The sequence below is a fragment of the Typopeltis vanoorti genome, chromosome 8, assembly GCF_054136105.1.
Source record: "Typopeltis vanoorti isolate ZY-2024b chromosome 8, IOZ_Tvanoo_1.0, whole genome shotgun sequence".
Taxonomy (NCBI): Eukaryota; Metazoa; Arthropoda; class Arachnida; order Uropygi; family Thelyphonidae; genus Typopeltis; species Typopeltis vanoorti.
In genome coordinates, this window is record NC_143556.1 from 136,297,940 (window position 1) to 136,316,929 (window position 18,990).

An 18,990-nucleotide genomic window follows, 5' to 3' on the forward strand; every position below is an offset into this window, starting at 1 on the left:
AAACGATTGTATATAAAGCTAGTAGTCCTTCTCAGCACATATTCATTCTTATTTTATAAAGTTTCTTTTTGTCTTTTGTTAGTCTCACTTAACTGGCCGACGCAACAAGATGCCCCCCCCCCCCAATTCTGGGCCCCCAGGCTAGAACCCTGTCAGCCCTTACTTGTGGGGGCCATGATGTCCTCTAAACTTTAACTCCCTGTCTACCACCACCCCTAAATCTTTAGCTTCATCTATTTCCTGGAGTACAGTGCCATCAATGTGATACACAGCTTGTAATATATTTATCCCAAAATACATAACTTTACATTTCTCGACTTTAAACTGACACCCATTAACTTTTGCCTATACTGCTAGCCTATTTAAATCTTCCTGCAAGCTCTCCACATCACCTTGATTAACTATTACTCCACCTAATTTTGCATCATCAACAAACAACTGAGTATTTCCTTTCAAGTTATTTCCTGTATCATTTATGTACAAATTAAACAGCAATAGTCACAGCACTGAACCTTGAGGCACACCACTAGTCACCTGTTTTCATCTTGATTCTGCCCCTCCATATACCATTTTTTGATATTTATCCAGCAGTCACCCCCTTATCCACTTAACCAGTCTCATATCCATCCCCATTTGTTCTAATTGGCGACAGTGTTCTATATGGTATTCTGTCAAATGCCCTTGCAAAATTCAGCAAAATCGTTGTGTAGCTGTTTCCTTTATCCAACTCAGCTGTTACTCTATTATAAAAAGTTAGTAAATTACTAAAGCATGACCAACCCTTCACAAAGCCATGTTTATCCTCATATCCATCTCCAATAATACTACATAATTAAGTTTCTATTATTACTAGCTTCCTTTCAACACTTTTGTTTCAAATTAATGTTTATTTGTAGGGTCTCCAGTATTATTAGATATTACGTTTCAGATAACCTTAGCTTTCCCATCCTTTTTAAGATCATACCACCTTATATCAAGTTTTCTTCCCCATTCTTGAATGCTAATAATATTAAGCTCTTTTCTAATATCTTAATATGATTTTGTCATTGATGTCATCTGTTCATCTTCATAATTTTTCTCAGAACTCTTATGTTTGTATCTTTTCTGTGTGAAATTGAGTGGTGAACAGCCACTCATATTAGATTTATGGACTCGACTACTGTTTGAGATAAACCTTTAACCTCCCTACCGGCTGAGGTGGATGAAATAGTGAGACCAAACGGCACTTCTTATCCATGTTATTCTGCAGATGTTATATAATTGTATCCAGATTTAGCTGAACATCTATAGACGTCATGGCCGGTTGGGGTATTAACGACATTACAATTGTATGTTTCAAACTTTACATGAAGTTCATCTTCAGGAATGTATACATATATACATGTGCATTATATTAAAGCAGCTAGTACCATATTATTAGACATGTAAACTACATGTCTAAAAACTAATTAACCTGTCTAACCTGACCTGTTGTGATGAAAAAGAATTTAATTGGTTGAATAAATAGAAATGAATAAAATAAAAAATTAATAAGTCAATTAATAAAAATCAGCCAATCAGAAAATTCTCATTTTGGACATCCAGTTATTAAACTCTTATAGTTAGTCTTGCCACTTGATATTAATGTATTCATTCACACTTTAGTCCTCTTTGCTTAACTTTTAAAACATAGCTCACTTGTTGACTTTTCTTTATTGAAGTTATCCTGTCTACTTTCAAGTGACCAATAACTGATGTGATCTTCATTATTTTTGTTTGTATAGATTAGTGTCACTATAATTTGGTACTTGAAGCAATTTGAGGATTAACATTGTTGTCAATGTCATGTCTATGGTGACCAAAAGTTTAGAAATGTTGAGCCTATATTTCTTGTTTAACTTTGCTTGTCTGATGGATAGCTCACATGCCTCTTAAATTTTTGTACTGTGTTGTTTGATGTAAAAGTTGTGTGCCTTTCCAATAATTTCTATAGAATGTCTTTAGAGCATTCTTATTACTTATTACTAGATACTTATTAACAGAGACCGCCAGGGAGTCAGGAAGGAATCATCTCATCAGCTATTTGTGCCATACTATTAATTATTATTAATTAATCTTGCTCTATTCTCCAAATTTTCCAAAACATTTCTTTATGTCTGGTATTAATTTCATCTCACTCAGTTTATCTTCACCCAAAAATTCAGTTCACCTTGTAATTGGAGAATAATGGCAGATTACTATTTCTTAATGTCATAACCTCAAAAGCATCAGAGAATTTTTAAAAGTGTGAATTAATTTCAATTAGTTTGCCCTAAATCATTATTCAAGGAAAGCTGTCTAAAAAAATACCATTTTTTTAGACAGCTTTCCTTGAATAATGATTTAGGGCAAACCTTGGACAAACCTTGTCATTCATTATAGAGATCCCATTTCAGTCCCTTTCATCAGTAATCTATCTATTAAAATTGCACTCCTTAAAGTTCATAACATTAGAGTGGCCTTTAAGTCTTTTCTTTGATACAAAGCCTTCTTCATTCTCTGAAAGAGCAGTAACTTTTTACAAATCTTGCAGAAAGGTTATAATATGAAAGATGAAACAACTTAGCAATGTTGAAAGTTTATTTTTCACTTGGTTAGACTATAATAAATGTAGTTTAATCCTTTATCCAAGTGTGAGCAAACAAAGTTTGTGCCTGAAAGTATCTTCAGGACTGGGGTAAGGTGGTACAACACTGGGCAACTCATTGCAAAGGTGGAGCAAGCTCACAACACTCCTATCTCAGTATCTCCCATAATGCAAAACACATCTCCTTGCGGATGGCTCCCACTGAAGAGACCTCAATAAAGGTCGAAACTAGTCTCTGGGTAGTGGCCCTCCCCTTAATGCATAACATTATACATATCCACAAGGAGATGTGTTTTGCATTATGGGAGATACTGAGATAGGAGTGTTGTGGGCTTGCTCCACCTTTACAACGAGTTTCTCCAGTGTTGTACCACCTTACCCCAGTCCTGAAGATACTTTCAGGCGCAAACTTTGTTTGCTCACACTTGGATAAAGGATTAAACTAAATTTATTATAACTTAACAATGTTGTTGTAACAGAGAAGAAAAGTTGGGACTGGCTTACTACTCTTTAACAATTGAGTTTATAATTTAACACAGTTATGATTTCATTACTGTATTCTTTTATATAATTGCTATTAATTTTTTGCCAATAAGTTCTTACAAACTTCCCATTCAACATTTAACTTTCATAGACATTTAAACTTTCTTTAATGAATTTTACAGAATACCCCACAGTTCATGTATAAGAACTTACAGTGCCTTGTTATAGATGAAGCAGATCGTATCTTGGATATTGGATTTGAAGAGGAGATGAAACAAATTGTAAGACTGCTTCCAGGTAAGTGAATATCACAGTTTTTTTATCTCTTTAGTTTTGCTTCATTAAAATATGTTTATAGATGATAAGCAGTTTACATAATACAATTTGCAAAGAATGAAAAAATTTGTGTGTGTGTGTGTTTTTTTCAGAATTCGTTTTTATTCAGAATATTATGAAAAAATATCGTCATCAGTATCAGTCATTAAAGCTTTTTCATATATATATATATATATATATATATATAAAATGTTGGGCCCCATATACGAGAGGTTAGTTGGTCAACCTATAGTACATTAGTACCGTATATGAATGGTGGGTTGGAAGAGGAGAAACTTGTTTATATTTGATTTAAAAGCCTGTATGTTGTATTCCTAGGGAAATATGTCAAGGGGAAGACAGTTCTGCAGTAGCAATACTTAAAACTTGTTCTATGGGTTTCAAGGCATTCTGTGAAAGGATGTTGGGTGGCTGATGTACTTGTTCCAATGGGCTTAGTACAGAATGGGGGAATTATTGATGCTGTTTCAGATGAGCATTTCCCATGGAAATATTTATAGAATATACAAATTGAAGAGACCAAGCATCTATGTAAAAGTGAGGGGAGCGAGTTGGTGAGAGATGGGTCATTTATCAGTCTAATTGCTCTCCTCTGTATTGAGTCAAGCGTTTTTGAGGGAGCTTTTAGGAGCCCCACTCCAAATGTGAGAGCAGTATTCGATAGCTGGGCAGATATGTGATTTGTATAATGTTAACAGCTGTTTAGAAGTGAAGTAGTGTCTTGAGTGAAAGAGAAAACCTAGTTTTTTGGAAGCTGAGGATGCAATGGTTGTGATGTGTTTATGCCAGGAGAGGGTTGATATCAGGGTAATTTCAAGAAGAGAAATCTTGTCTTGTCTGGGAATTTGAGTGTTATCAAAAACAATGCTGGAGGAAAATGGTTCTTTTTTGTGAGAGATAAGACAGAACTGGGTTTTATTAGCGTTGAAGTTGATGAGGTTAGCTGAGCCCTATCGGAGGATGGCTTGGAGATCAGAATTAAGGGCAGTGGTGGCTGATGTTTTGTTGGTTGAGGTGAGTTGTGTAGAGTAGCGTTTGTCAAATGAAAGGGAGAAGTGTAATATGCTGTCACCTGCAAAACTGTGTATTGGGTTAGAGGTCAACTGAAGTAGGTCATTGATATATAGAAGGAAGAGGGTCAGTAAGAGAACTGAATGTTGTGGGACCCCAGCATTAGTTGGATGAGAGGATAGGGGAACCATCTATTATTATTATTATTCCAGGCAACTCCAAGGAGTCGACAGACTCATCGAGGAAGGTCCTAACATCATGTCAAGAACAACTATTCGACATTCACACAGTGTCTATCATACCTCGCCTTGAACTCATTCACAGTCATAGCACCCACAACAGACACTCTGACAACTTATTCCACTCATTCACCACTCCCCAAGTAAAAAACCTAGCTCTAACACCCCTGCTAACCACATTCTTGCCCACCACCAGTCCTATTCTCAAAAATATCTTCTGGATTAATCTTATAGAAACCTTTCAGTAATTTGAATGTCTCAATCATATCAACCAATTTTTGCAACCCACAAATCTTCAACCTGTTCTCATAAGGTTCATTCCATAGACCTGCTGTCATCTCGGTCACTCGTCTCTGGATCCTCTCCACCTCCCCATCAAGAAGAAACCATGGTGCCCATATCTGGGCACAGTAGTCTAGATGGGATCTTATCAAGGCTCGATACAGAGGAACAATAATTTGTTTTTCTCTGCTTGTTAAAGTATTTTTCAGCAACCAAGTGATTTGATGAGCTGATTTAGCCACTTTTGCGATGTGCCTCCTAAACTTCAACTCCCTATCCACCAACACTCCCAAATCCCTGGCCTCATCAATCTCCTGGAATACGGTTCCACCAATGTGATATATTGCTGCTAATCTTTTCACCCCAAAATGCATAACTTTACACTTTGCCACATTAAATTGACATCCATTTTCCTTAGTCCAGTCCTCCAAACTATCCAAATCATCTTGCAAAATTTTGACATCCTGTGCACTCACTATTGCTCTACCCAACTTTGTATCATCAGCAAACAAGTGAACACTTCCTCTCAGATCCTTTCCTATATCGTTAATGAACAAATTGAAAAGTAGTGGTCCAAGAACAGAACCCTGCGGCACACTGTTATACCCTGATAAGTTGGAGCATAAAATATTTCATCTTATCTTTCATCTTATAACAGAGCGAAAGCACAATAAGAAACATTATACCATGCTTGCCTCTGAGTATTAAAATAATGCATTGTAGATATATCCAATATATCATACTATGAGAATCAAATAGGTATGCATTTTGTACCACTCACAAATTAGTTAAATAATGATGGAAGTGTAGACCTGTAGCAAAGTTTAATAGAGCATTGTGTACTAAGAGATATAGAATGTTAGCACAAATTCAAGATGGGGGGAGGCGAAATTCAAAGGTCACAGAGCAGCAACGTGAAGGCGCGGTTCACCCCAAGCAATCACGTGCCGTCAGCACGTTGGATATAGCGGAGAAAGCTGGACGTACGTTAGTGCGTTGGGTGGACATCTTGGAATGCGAGAATCGCCAAGAAAGAAAGGTGAAAATATAAGGGTCTAGCAACCCTGAAAAAAGGCTTTTTGTTCCTGGATCTCCTGGTGTTTGTCTCACGGTGTTGTGAAGGTTGGCAGTGCCTCCATTCCAGAGGGTTTCGATAGAGGCAGCGGTGGGACTAGACATAGTATCTCTGCGGAAGGAATAAGCCTGGCCATCCATAGAAAGCCAGATTGGAGCGAGAGTGCAGAAGCAAATAACTATGACTGCATCAGAGCTTGGCAGATAGAAGGAAGGGGGGTGAAGGAGAGGCAGATTCCGGTAGACCTTTGACGTGACGCAGAACCAAGGATAGATAAGTAAACTTTATTTTGCTGATTGTGAATGAAAGATTTGTGCCACGTTGTAAAAGCAGAGGAAGGAACATTAATGAAATTAATTAGGACTGAACTGCAGTGATCTAGAGAGAGTTAACTTAAAGTTATTGTCACCTATTGTGATAGAGTTACATAATATGTTCTAGGAGGTTAAGAATATATTTAAGGTAAGGAATTGCTTTCATTGAAGGGATTGTAAAAGATATAAATGCTATCTTGTGTGGTTTGATTGAGCTACTAAAGAAATTAGAGAGATATTGTGATAATCATGCATGATTAAGGTATTTAAGGGTAAAAATAAGAAATCTTACTTTAGAGATTTACAGTTAATCAGTTTAAGTATACTTATAGTATTGTAATGTTCTAATTCTATCCTGACTGTCAGGAACTCCCTTAAGGTGGGAATTAAGCTTATTGTATGTACATATTTATGATATCTAATAAACCTTGCGTTTGTACCCAACTAAGACTATCTGTGATTTCTGGAATCCGATGCACCACTTATAAAAACGTACCATCAACCTAAGTGGGAGACTAGTATAAGAATAGATTTTGGCCACGTCTGCGAAATTACAAGGTATCACTTAAGTACTGTCTTGGGATCACCTCTTGATTAATAATATTGTTTAATCTAAAATTGCTAAGTGGCCAGCGAAATATAAATTTCTTAGTGTTTTACGAGGGTTGATCTCAGACAATCTGATACTCTGATGTTGGCTTAATCTCGAGGCATTTCCTTTGTACCCCAGAGGTACCATGTGATACCCGAAAATGAGAGTTTGACGGGGATTTGACCAAAAGACTAAAGAATAGATATATGAGTAGAAAGTAAGACACAACAACACCACTAGTCACAAGCCATCTTTTTGACTCTACTCCTGAATAAACCACTCTCTGATATCTCTCCATCAGCCACCCTCCTATCCATCTCACCAATCCTTTATCCATCCCCACATGCTGCAGTTTACTAATTAGAGTTCAATGTGGTATCCTGTCAAAGGCCTTAGCAAGGTCCATTAGAATCACTGTAAACCCATTACCCTTATCCAGTTCAGCCGTCACTGTGTTATAAAACGTGAGCAAGTTACTGAGGCATGATCTACCCTTCACAAAACGATGTTGTCCCCCATACAGTATCCCATTTTCATCTATCCAATACTGTATTCTTCTCTTGGCTAATTTCTCCAAGACCTTGACAACGATTCCTGATATGCTAATCGGTTAGTAATTTACAACAGCAGTCTTGGAACCTCCTTTATGCAGTGGAACTATTTTCCCCTCTTTCCACCCCCTAGGGATCTACCATCACACATAGTGTGCGTCCAGACAGGAAGCTGGCAATCCATCTGCAGAAGTCCTGAGACATGGGAGTTTGCTTAGTAAGCCTTTGCCAGACTCAGTCAAAGGCTTTAGAGAGATCAAGTGCAACTACTTGGGATTCGCCAAATTTCTCCATGGCATTTGTCCAGCGATGGATGATGTATGAGAGTAGATCTCCTGTTGATTGACTTCGACGGAATCCATACTGGTGGTCGCTTAATAGCCGAGTACTTTCAAGGTAGATTAGGAGTTGAGAGTTGATGGTTTTCTCCATCACTTTAGATAGGACTGAAGTGAGTGAGATAGGGCGGTAGTTAGATGGCAGTGATTTGTCACTGTTTTTAGGAATGGGTTGAACATAGGCCAGTTTCCAGGCTTTGGGATATATACCAGTGGAGTAAGAGTGTGTATAAGTGGCATAGGATAGGAGTCAGTTCTGGTGCACAGACCTTCAGGACAATTGGAGGAATGCCATCAGGGCCTGGAGACTTGTGTGTCTAATTTAGACAGCAGGTTTATGATATCTATTTGGTAAAAGGATACAGGGGGCATTGTATGTTGGGCAGTTGGAATGACTGGAAGGCATTTGCTATTGTCTGTTATGTGTGCATTGGAGGCAAAGTGTGAAGCCAGGAGATTAGCTTTTTCTATTGGTGATGTTGATTGAGCCATCTGGGTATGATAGTGGTGGGAATATTGTATGGCAAAAGTCACAGCAAATTGCCCTGGCAAGAGACCAAAAGGCATGGCTGCCATTTGGACAGGCTGAAAACTTCCTGCTTTTTGCTCGTTCAAATTCTGTTTTAGAAGCATTGATAATTTTCTTGCATCTATTTCGGGCTTCAGTATAGGCATTGAAGGAGGATGGGGTTCTTGATTTGAGCCAGTTGTGGTATGCCTGATTTTTTATTTGTACAGCCTTGGCACATCTTTTGGAGAACCAGGGTTTAGTTAGGGGATGGCAGTTCTGAGTAGTGTGGGGAATGTATGTTTTCATGCCAGCGAGGATACTTTGGTGATATGTTCGGTGCATATGTTTGGGCTAGAGACCGGAAACAATAGTCCAACCATGGGAATGAAGCGTAGCAGCTCGGAGACTGTCCTATTTGGAACTGTTATAATGCCAAACTACTATTGTATAGGAGTGACCGTGTAAGTGTTGTTGCATGGGGGAGGAGATGAGCACTAGGTTGTGGTCAGAATTACCCAGGGGACTCACTACATTCACTGCATATTTGGAGGGGGTCATTAGTAAGGAAGAGATCTAGGGTATTTGGGTGGTGGTGTGGGTTATCTGGTATTATGGTTGGTTTTTGAACAATTTTTGTAAGGTCGTTAGTGATGGCAAATTTTCTGCCTGCAGGATCTGTATAACTGGATGAGGAAAGCCAATTGGTGTTGTGGACGTTAAAATCACCCAGGAGGATGATTTTGCTATTAGGAGAGTGAGATTGGAGGAAATCAGCTTTTAAGGAATGGAAATGGAAGAGCTTAGAGTGATTGGTGGTATTAGGAGAGCAATAGGGCAGATGACAGCAGATGAATTTGACTGAGTGGGGGAGGGATATCTTCAGATAAAGAAAGTCGAAGTTGAGCAATTCTAGGTTAGGTGCTCTCTGCTAGGGTATGTCAGAGTGGATATATGCACAGATGCCACCCTTGGGTCGAAAGGAGTTAAAACTATAGTTAGGAAGGTTGAGATATAAAATAGTTGTAGAAAATATCTTGAAATAACTGAGAAAGATAGCAGGATTATTTCTATAGGTCTCATAGTTGAAAAATGCTAATTAAAATTTTGATTGAATTTACTCTGTAAAAGTAACTTTTTTACAACACATAAGATTCTTATACATCGATTTGATGACCTAAATTTCATCTAGTAATGGACTGAAAACAAAAAGAAAAATTATTACATTTTCTGCAGCCATATTCAAATAATTCTTAACTCTGAACAAAATTAATTTTGGTAATTAATTGGAAGTAAATTTGTCTTGTTTTTAAACTTTCATATGTGTTCAGTTTTGTCATGAAGAACAAATAGTATTTTTTACTTATAGAGCAGCTTGGCCGATAGTATCTGCTCATCTCTTGGATTTTTAAATAGGTGCATAATTCTGCTTTGAGAAATCGGATTCACTGTGCGTATCACTAAAACCAATAAAGTTAAATAAAGGGAACATGTTTAAACTCCTAAATTATTTTTATTTGTTTTGTGTATCTATTTTTTCCTAAGATTTGTAGCCATTTGTACTAAGGAGTAATTTTAACACTAAGACTTATAAATGTACAATTCCAATTAAGTTGAAAATTAGCAGGAGAATTTGAAAGAAACATCCACATGTTGTAGCTGATGACTTTTTTTTTAATATGTATATATATATATAGTCCAATTATTTTCCTCATAGAAATACATAAGAACTGAAAAGATATCAGTCATAATGATGAAAACACTAGATAAATAAAAGGATATATAAGGTCATCTGATTCATCATTTATGCTTTTACATATCACACAGTTGTGCTATCAGGTTGAAGGTGATCTTGTTTATGTATACTGTGATATGAACCTAAACTTTATATCTCACAGCTAAGGTAGAATGCCAAGTACTTCTGAGTGCCAGAGTGTCTTTCTAATGAAGCATTTTATAGTGTCCTTTTTCTAAAACAGCTTCCTTGACAAGACTTCAGTATTTTTGTAACACTAAGATGTGAATTTGCATTGCCATACAAAAGCAGTCTTGTTTTACCTTTCCTTTTATATGTAATGTTGGCTGCATATACCTTTTTTTTTTGTCTCAGACACCCTTCCTGTTTTCCAGAACATGGAATTTAACATTAGCCACTTATTTAATCTATTCTATATACGAGAGACGTCCAGAAAGTACGTTCCGTTTTTAAATATTTTCACTGCAGCGCTGCGATCGCAATGGTGCACATGCATGCTGAGTTTGTTGATTTATTAGCAATCATTGGTGCTCAGACATTCTCGCAGGGCATACGCTTCTTGGTGTGTGTTTATGTCTAAGAAAATTGAATCTCCGACCGCATGCTTTTTAATGAAGGAAGGACAGGTGTGCATGATGAAGAACGGAGCGGGTGACCATCTTTAGTGACTGATGATTTGGGCTAATGCCCGCCCACACACGGCCGACATAACACAACGACTTCTCACCACCTTCTGCTGGGAACAGTTCTATCATTCTCCATATAGTCCTGACCTCGCACCAAGTGAAATCTTTCCTTTGTGGCCAGCGGTTTCAAAATGATGACGAGGTCAAAGAAGCAGTCAATACGTGATTTGCATCACAGGTGGCAACCTTCTACGGCGAAGGTATACAACTCTTAGTGCCCCGCTATGATAAGTGCCTGAACAATGGCGGAAATTATGTAGAAAAGTAGTGAGAGATGTCTACTTTAATTTCCAATAAAGTTTTTTTGTAAGTATTTTTTGTTTCTCTGACAGCCATCATAACTTACTTTCTGGACGTCCCTCATACAATGTTTATAAAGGATAAGAACTTTGGGAATTGAAGAACTATTCCTATTTGGTTAGGAGGTGAAATCTTTTATTGCACTGCCCCCCTCCCCCTCCTCCAAGTGACAAAGTAACTGCTTCACAAAATCGCAATGTTTATGATATCTTGAAGTAGTTCTTGGTGGGCAGTGTGTACAGTTTTGTTCTCTTGTCATTATAGTCATGCCTAGAGAGAGAGAGAGCATGTTTTTAATATTCCGTGATCCCATAATGGAATAAATAACATTTTCGACTATATTTTGGAACAAGCAAGCGTAAAGTAAAAAAGGTTTTTATTTAGCAACAACAATGCAGTGGCAATAGCACATTCAGTGGCAACCTCCCTTGACAGTCGGCACATGGCTTCAACAGTTCCTATATTGATTTTGTGTTTTAAAAATAGGTTATTTGTGTATTTATAGTTAAATATTTCACGATATTTTGTGCAACATGACCCCTACACGCTCAATTAAAAAACCTAGTGAAGAATCACAGAAAAAGGGACGAGCAATTGATCTAGAAATGAAGTTGCAAGTTCAACAAGAGTGACGAAGCAACGACAAGTTCCTGTCAGTGATTGGAAAGGCTACTTCCATCATGCATAGAGGACATGAACCAAATGTGCATGCCTCTTAGCACTATGACCATAATCGCTAAGGCACTAAGTCTCTTCAACATGTTGAAGGAAAAAGCAGGACTCGATTACGACTATGAATTCAACCCTTCTTTCAGTTGGTTCATGAGATTCAAACAGCATTTTGCACTGCATAATGTGAAAATGTATGGTGAATCTGCAAGTTCTGATGAGAAGGCTACCAAGGAGTTTGTGAAGAAATTGGATAAAATTATTACAGAGGAAAATTATTTGCCACAGCAAATATTTAATGTGGATTGAGACCTACTTGTTTCGGAAAAAATGTCCGAGCAGACAATTCATCCACAAAAAAGCTAAAATCTATGCCTGGTTTCAAAGCTCTGTGAGGGGATAATGTGGCTGGATATAAACTAAAACCATTTGTGATATGGTACAGTGAGAATCCACGAGCCTTGAAATACATTAGGAAAATACTCTTCTAGTTCATTTGCAGAAATATAAGAAGTCATGGAGGACTCAAAAATTGTTTGCAGATGCCTTCATCAACTGTAATGTGAGTGAAATGGAAAGCTATTGTGCGAAAGAAAATGTAGAATTTAAAATTTTATTAATTCTAGATAATGTTTCAGTTCATCATCTTATATCGGTGATCTTCACCAAGTTCAAGGTCATGTTTCTCCCTCCAAACACTACTTCCTTGATCCAACCGCTGGATCAGGGAGTTCTTGTAGTGTTTAAGGCTTATTATCTATGGAGAACTTTTTCACAAGCCATTTCTACTACTGAAGGAAACAACCAGACTCTCACGCAATTCTGGAAAGCATTCAGTATTTATCACGCTATTAAAAATATTGTTGTGGCTTGGGACAAAGTGGCCTCTCAATGTATGAGTGGCATATAGAAAAAAACATTAAAAAGGTTTGTGCATGGTTTTGGAAGTTTTGAAAAAAATGAAGACCTTTGTAAATTGAGTGAAGAAATAATGGACCTAGCAAACAATCTGAATTTCAAAGCAAATGATAATGACATAGTTCAACTGATAGAAAGTGCCCCTGAAGAGTTGACCAACGAAGAATTGGTCAAACTGGAGGAATAACTTGTTGCAGAAGAAGAAGAAGAGAAAAGGAAGAGGGAAAAGCGAAACAAGAAGAGGTAGTTAAGCAATTCACAGTGAGAGGTGTTGCTGAAAAATGTTCTCTGCAGTTAGCGATGTTTTCAAAATAGCTGAAGACATGGACCCCAATGGTGAACCCTACTTATTAGTAGAAAGGAAAGTACATGATACATTTGCTTGCTATATCTATGATGAAAAGAAGAGGAATACGCAAAGCACATTGGACATTTTCATCAAAAAAAAAAAAAGGTTACACCCGAAGAGTCACAGCCTGGTCCTTCACATAGGGAAGGTAATGAAGATGTGATTGTGGAGGAGGATTTGGTTGATTCTCCTGTTTTATAGTGGCAGTAATGTACAGTATAGTTTTATAAGGTTTAAATGACAGTATACTTATTATGGCTAAGTCCCTAACCCCTATAACTCTGTTGATTTAATGTATCGACTTACATCCTGCTGGATGGAACGGAACCCCGACATAAGTCGAGGGATGACTGTACTTGATTTCTTTTTCTAATTCTACAAAATGATTGGTTTCTAGCATATCCTTTGTTTTTAGAGATTTGTCTATCCTCTATTTTTGGCTTTGGAGTGTTTAATCTGGCATTCAAATATCTGTGCTATACATGAACTTAAACTGGTTATTCCTTTTGAATAAGATGGAGAGAGTGGACGTTCTTGTTCACACTGCATTGTAAATTGAATGGTATTTGCTCTGATAGCACACAAGATCTATTTGTCTATTGTTCTCATAAATGTGTAGAAATGTTGAAATTGTTACATATCACTGTAAATTGAAGGTAGCTATTAATTTATGACAAATTTAGTTTCATGTAGTGGTGAATACTTGCAGTTGACAAGTTATAGACCACTGTTGCTTGGATGTGGAAATGAGAGGGGTGAGGGAAATGGAAATGCATTTAGTGAGTTAGAAAGTGAATTCCAGAAACGTTTATATGATTAGGAAGAAATGAGAAGAGATAATATTGTGAGAGTAATTAAATACTCTTAATAGTTGCAAATACTGTACAATAATATTTTTTCATATTTATACATATCAGCAGTAGCTGATATATAAAACAAGATTTAGCAAAAAAAAATATGAACACAAGGAGACCATTCCAGTTTTGGAATAACATATTCATGAAAAAAATGAGTTTGAGGTTCTTTCATTGCCTATCCAACTATCATCTGTTCTATAACGTAATTACCAATTTAGAGAAGTGCTCTTCATTCCCTGCTTTTGTCGCTGAAAAGGAATGGTCCTGAATTATATTCTCTACTGAAAAAAATTTTTTTTAATAAAATGATTTTATTAGTTGCATTCTGTAAACTAAAGGATTTAGAAGTTAAGGAATAAATTCATATTTGAAGTGAAAGATTGAATAAATTGAATCTAGAATAAATAGACAAGGAAGACAGTAATTAACAACAGTTTTAATTTAATGGCCATATAAAACAGGAGCCAAGCCATTAACATTTGGCTGAAAGCTATTTGTGATAGATTGTTAAATTGGTTGCTATAATTCCTCTCTGGGAAGGAAACTAATGCATATGTCCAATCAATTATCTGCTCACTAATAGAAGTGATTAGATAAGAACAGAAAAAAATCTGATTATTTCATTGTAATTAATTTCTTACATTTCTTTGTGAGAGTTTGAGAGAATTATTCATTTAATTTAGTGCTCCTAAAGTTTCATATTTAAAGGAAAAACTCTAAAGTTTCAAGGAAAAGAAAGAGTAGCTATAGTATTCAACAAAAACACGAGGCTAATCGTCTTGAATGGCAGGCAGTCTCAAGTAGAGTGATGTGGGCAAATATCAGAATGGGGAATTGGACAATGAGACTTATTTGTACCTATGGTCCCACAGAAGGTTCTACTAAGGGCGAAGTGGAGAAATTTTTTGATGCTTTAGCGAAAGCAACTGGCACAAGAGTAGGAAATGATTGTGAGACATACAAAAATATTTTGGGAAAATTTGGAGAAAAGAGCAAAGCTAATAATAATGGCAAATACCTGTTGGATTTCTGCTCAGGACATGGACTGGTTATTACTAACACAATGTTCCAACATAAAAATGTGCACAAATTCACATGGAGAGAAGAGGCAAGGAATAAGAAAAGTCTCATTGACTATGTTATTGTTGATAGTGATGTTTTCTCCCTGCTGCTGGACACCAGAGTGTACAGAGGATTTGAAATTAAAAGTGATCACTATTTAGTCTTCAGCTGGATAAAATTGAATTTCATATTGAAAAGAATAACATGTAAGAAAGTTTTGAACCGAATAAAAGCTGAGCAGCTCTCAGATGTGAACTCTAGACTAAAATACACAAAGATTATTCAAGTTTGGTTCCTGTTCTCAAAGTTTGAGAACAGGAACCAAACCTTGAAGATTCAGTGGCAAGCCTTGAAGAAAACCCTGATTGATACAGCCAGAGAGGCATGTGATGAGGTTGTCTGTAAGGATAGAAAATTCAGAACTCCATCGTGGACACAGGAAGTTAAAGAGGCAGTGAAGGAAAAGAAGAAAGCATATCAAAAGCTGGCAAATAAGTCAGCTCTTAGAGAATACAGAGACAAATGCGAGAATGCTTAACACTGTGTAAAACTAGCTAAACAAAAGCCACGGCAAGACTTTGGTAAGAACATAGAAAATAAATATCAAGAAGGTGGTAAGATATTCTGGAGGTTGTTGAAGAAGCTTAGAAATGGAGGAAAGAGTGCTATAAAAGGAGTTAGAGATGATAAAGGTGACATGAAAATGGTAGAAAAATATATCCTTGAAGTATGGAGTAATTACTTCGAAAAATTGCGAAATGAAACAAGCAGTGATAGCAGAGCGGTAAAAAAACTCAACAGGCATACAGTCAGGAATACATATCCATACTTGAAGTAGAAAAAGCCATCAAAGGCTTGAAATGTGGAAAGGCAGCAGGAGTAGATGATATTCGACCAGAAATGCTGATGTATGATGGTATGAAAGTCTTACAGTGGCTGCACTGCATAGTTCAGAAGGCCTGGACAGACTGACGAATTCCTGATGATTGGAGTAGAACTCTAATAGTACTCATATACAAAAAGGGAAATAAAATTGAATGTGAGAATTACAGACGTATATCCCTGCTGAGTGTTCCTGGAAAGATTTATGCAAGTATACTTGAGAAATGGTTGAGAAGAATTGTGGAAGAAAAGCTTGGTGAAGAACAAACTGGATTCAGGATCAAATCTTCACTTTACGACAAATAGTTGAGAAAGCATGGGAATATAACAAAGATTGTTGATCTGGAAAAGGCATATGAAAAGGTGCCAAGAGAGAAGCTATTGAATATGCTACAGTTATATGGTGTCAATGTGGCATTATATCAAGTAATACTTAGTCTTTATTTGAGTTGTAAGTCAGCAGTTAGAATTGAAGGAAGTACAGGAAGATCGTTTAGTGTTAAATCTGGTGTGAGACAAGGATGTACATTATCCCCTCTGTTATTCATTATCTATATGGATCACATTATGAAGGAATGTGGTATTAAACCTGATATCAAAATTGGAGATGTTAATGTCAGCTCTTTGCTTTATGCGGATGATGTTATACTTCTAAATAAATCTGCTACAAGTCTGCAAGATTCTCTGACTAAATTGAATAACTGTTGTAATAGATTGGTGTGAAGGTCAGCAATAAAAAGACAAAGACAATGAAAATAGGTAGAATCGTTGAAAATGTCAGCAGTGTTGTGAACAGAGAATCTGTGGAACAAGTAAAACATTTCAGCTTCTTAGGCACAATTTTTAGTGAAGATGGTCAATTAAATGGAAATAGACAACAGAATCAACAAAGCTGTTATGGTAGGAAGTCAATTGAATAAATTCGTATGGAATAAGAAAGAAATTAGTCGGAACATTAAATTAGCTCTATACAAGACAGTGTTCAAACCAGTTTTAACTTATGGTTCTGAGACAGAATGGGTGACGAAGATTAGCAAAACAAGTGTTCTCTGCCAGGTTGGCAGGAAAACGACCCAGAGGAAGACCAAGATATAGGTGGATTGATATGGTACAAAGTGTCTTAGATGAGAGAAATATAAGACCTGATAATGTTGGAGACTTGACAAGTAACAGACTGATTTGGACGAAAATTGTAGATAGAAAGTTAGTAATGAAGTAAATTTTTCATGTAGTACTGTTATATCCTGTACACACCTTGAGGGTACATGTCAGGAATTTGATGATGATGATGATGAAAGTTTAATGTCAAAAAAATAATATTGTCGTATAACTTAAGTGCCAGAATTTAAACCATCAGCTAATATTATTCTTAGAGTTAGCTATATTGGTAACTATTTCCAGAAATTACAACTTGCTGTAGTTATATAATGACCTTTTTTTATTTAAATTAAAGTATAGGAGAATTCCTGCCATGTACCCTCAAGGGGTGTGCAGGATATGATAGCACTACATGAAAAATTTACTTCATTACTAACTTCCTGTCTACAATTTTCCTCCAAATTAGTCTGTTACTTGTCAAGACTCCAACATTATGAGATCTTTTATTTCTATCATGTAAGGAACTTTGTACAGAGTCAATCCATCTATATCTAGGTCTTCCTCTGGGTCGTTTTCCTGCCAACCTGGCAGAGAACACTTGTTTTGCTAATCTTTCCTCATCCATTCTGTTTAAGTGACTGTACTACCTTAGATTAGCTCTGCTAACGCATTCCTGGATGCTCACAATGTCAGGTTCTTTCCTAATATCCTTATTTTTAAGGATATTGTTGATTCTGTTGTCTATTTCCATATTTAATTTTCCATCTTCACTAAAAATCGTACCTAAATAACTAACATGTTTTACTTGTTCCACAGGTTCTCCGTTCACAACGCAGTTGACATTTTCATTGTCTTTGTCTTTTTATTGCTGACCTTCATACCATATCTATTACAACAGCTATTCAATTTAGTCAGAGAATCTTGCAGACTTGTAGCGGATTTATTTAGAAGTATAACATCATCTGCATAAAGCAAAGAGCTGACATTAACATCTCCAATTTTGATATCATGTTTAATACTACTTTCCTTCATAATGTGATCCATATAGATAATGAATAACAGAGGGGATAATGTACATCCTTGTCTCACACCAGATTTAACATTAAACCATCTTCCTGTACTTCCTTCAATTCTAACTGCTGACTTACCACTCAAATAAAGACTAAGTATTGCTTGATATAATGCCCCATTGACATCATATAACTGTAGCGTATTGAATAGCTTCTCTCTTTACACCTTGTCCTATGCCTTTTCCAGATCGACAAAACTTAATATAGATCTTAGTTATATTCCTATGCTTTCTCAACTATTTGTAGTAAAGTGAAGATCTGATCCTGACAGCCTCTATTTGGATTGAATCCAGCTTGTTTATCACCATGCTTTTCTTCCACAATTCTTCTCAACTGTTTCTCAAATATGCTTGCATAAATCTTGACAGGAACACTCAGTAAGGAAATACCTCTGTAATTCTCACATTCAGTAGTACCCATATACAAATAGGGAAATAGTACCCATATACAAAAAGGGAAATATTAGAGCTCTACTCCAATCATCAGGAATTCGTCCCTCTGTCCAGGCCTTCTGAACTATGCAGTGCAGCCACTGTAAGACTTTTATACCACCATACTTCAGCATTTCTGGTCGAATATCATCTACTCCTGCTGCCTTTCAACATTCAAGCCTTTGATGGCTTTTTCTACTTCAAGTATGGATATGTATTCCTGACTTTATGCCTGTTGAGTTTTTTACCACTCTGCTATCACTACTTGTTTTATTTAGCAATTTTTTGAAGTAATTACTCCATACTTCAAGGATATCTTTTTCTCCCATTTTCATGTCACCTTTATCATCTCTAACTCCTTTTACAGCACTCTTTCCTCCATTTCTAAGCTTCTTCAACAACCTCCAGAATATCTTACCACCTTCTTGATATTTATTTTCTATGTTCTTGCCAAAATCCTCACATGACTTTTGTTTAGCTAGTTTTACACAGTTCTTAGCTTTCTTACATATCTCTCTGTATTCTCTAAGAGCACAAGCTGACTTATTTGCCAGATTTTGATATGCTTTCTTCTTTTC

General features: G+C 36.6%; 1 protein-coding gene across 1 annotated transcript in view; it reads left to right on the forward strand.

The window, feature by feature from the left end:
* Positions 1 to 18,990, forward strand: part of pit (probable ATP-dependent RNA helicase pitchoune) — a 316,420-nt gene that overhangs the window by 90,385 nt on the left and 207,045 nt on the right. Inside the window, exon 7 of the mRNA XM_090396954.1 lies at positions 3,271 to 3,385. Within this exon, the coding sequence (XP_090253080.1) occupies positions 3,271 to 3,385 (115 nt within the window). The remainder of the gene's footprint in view (positions 1 to 3,270; positions 3,386 to 18,990) is intronic.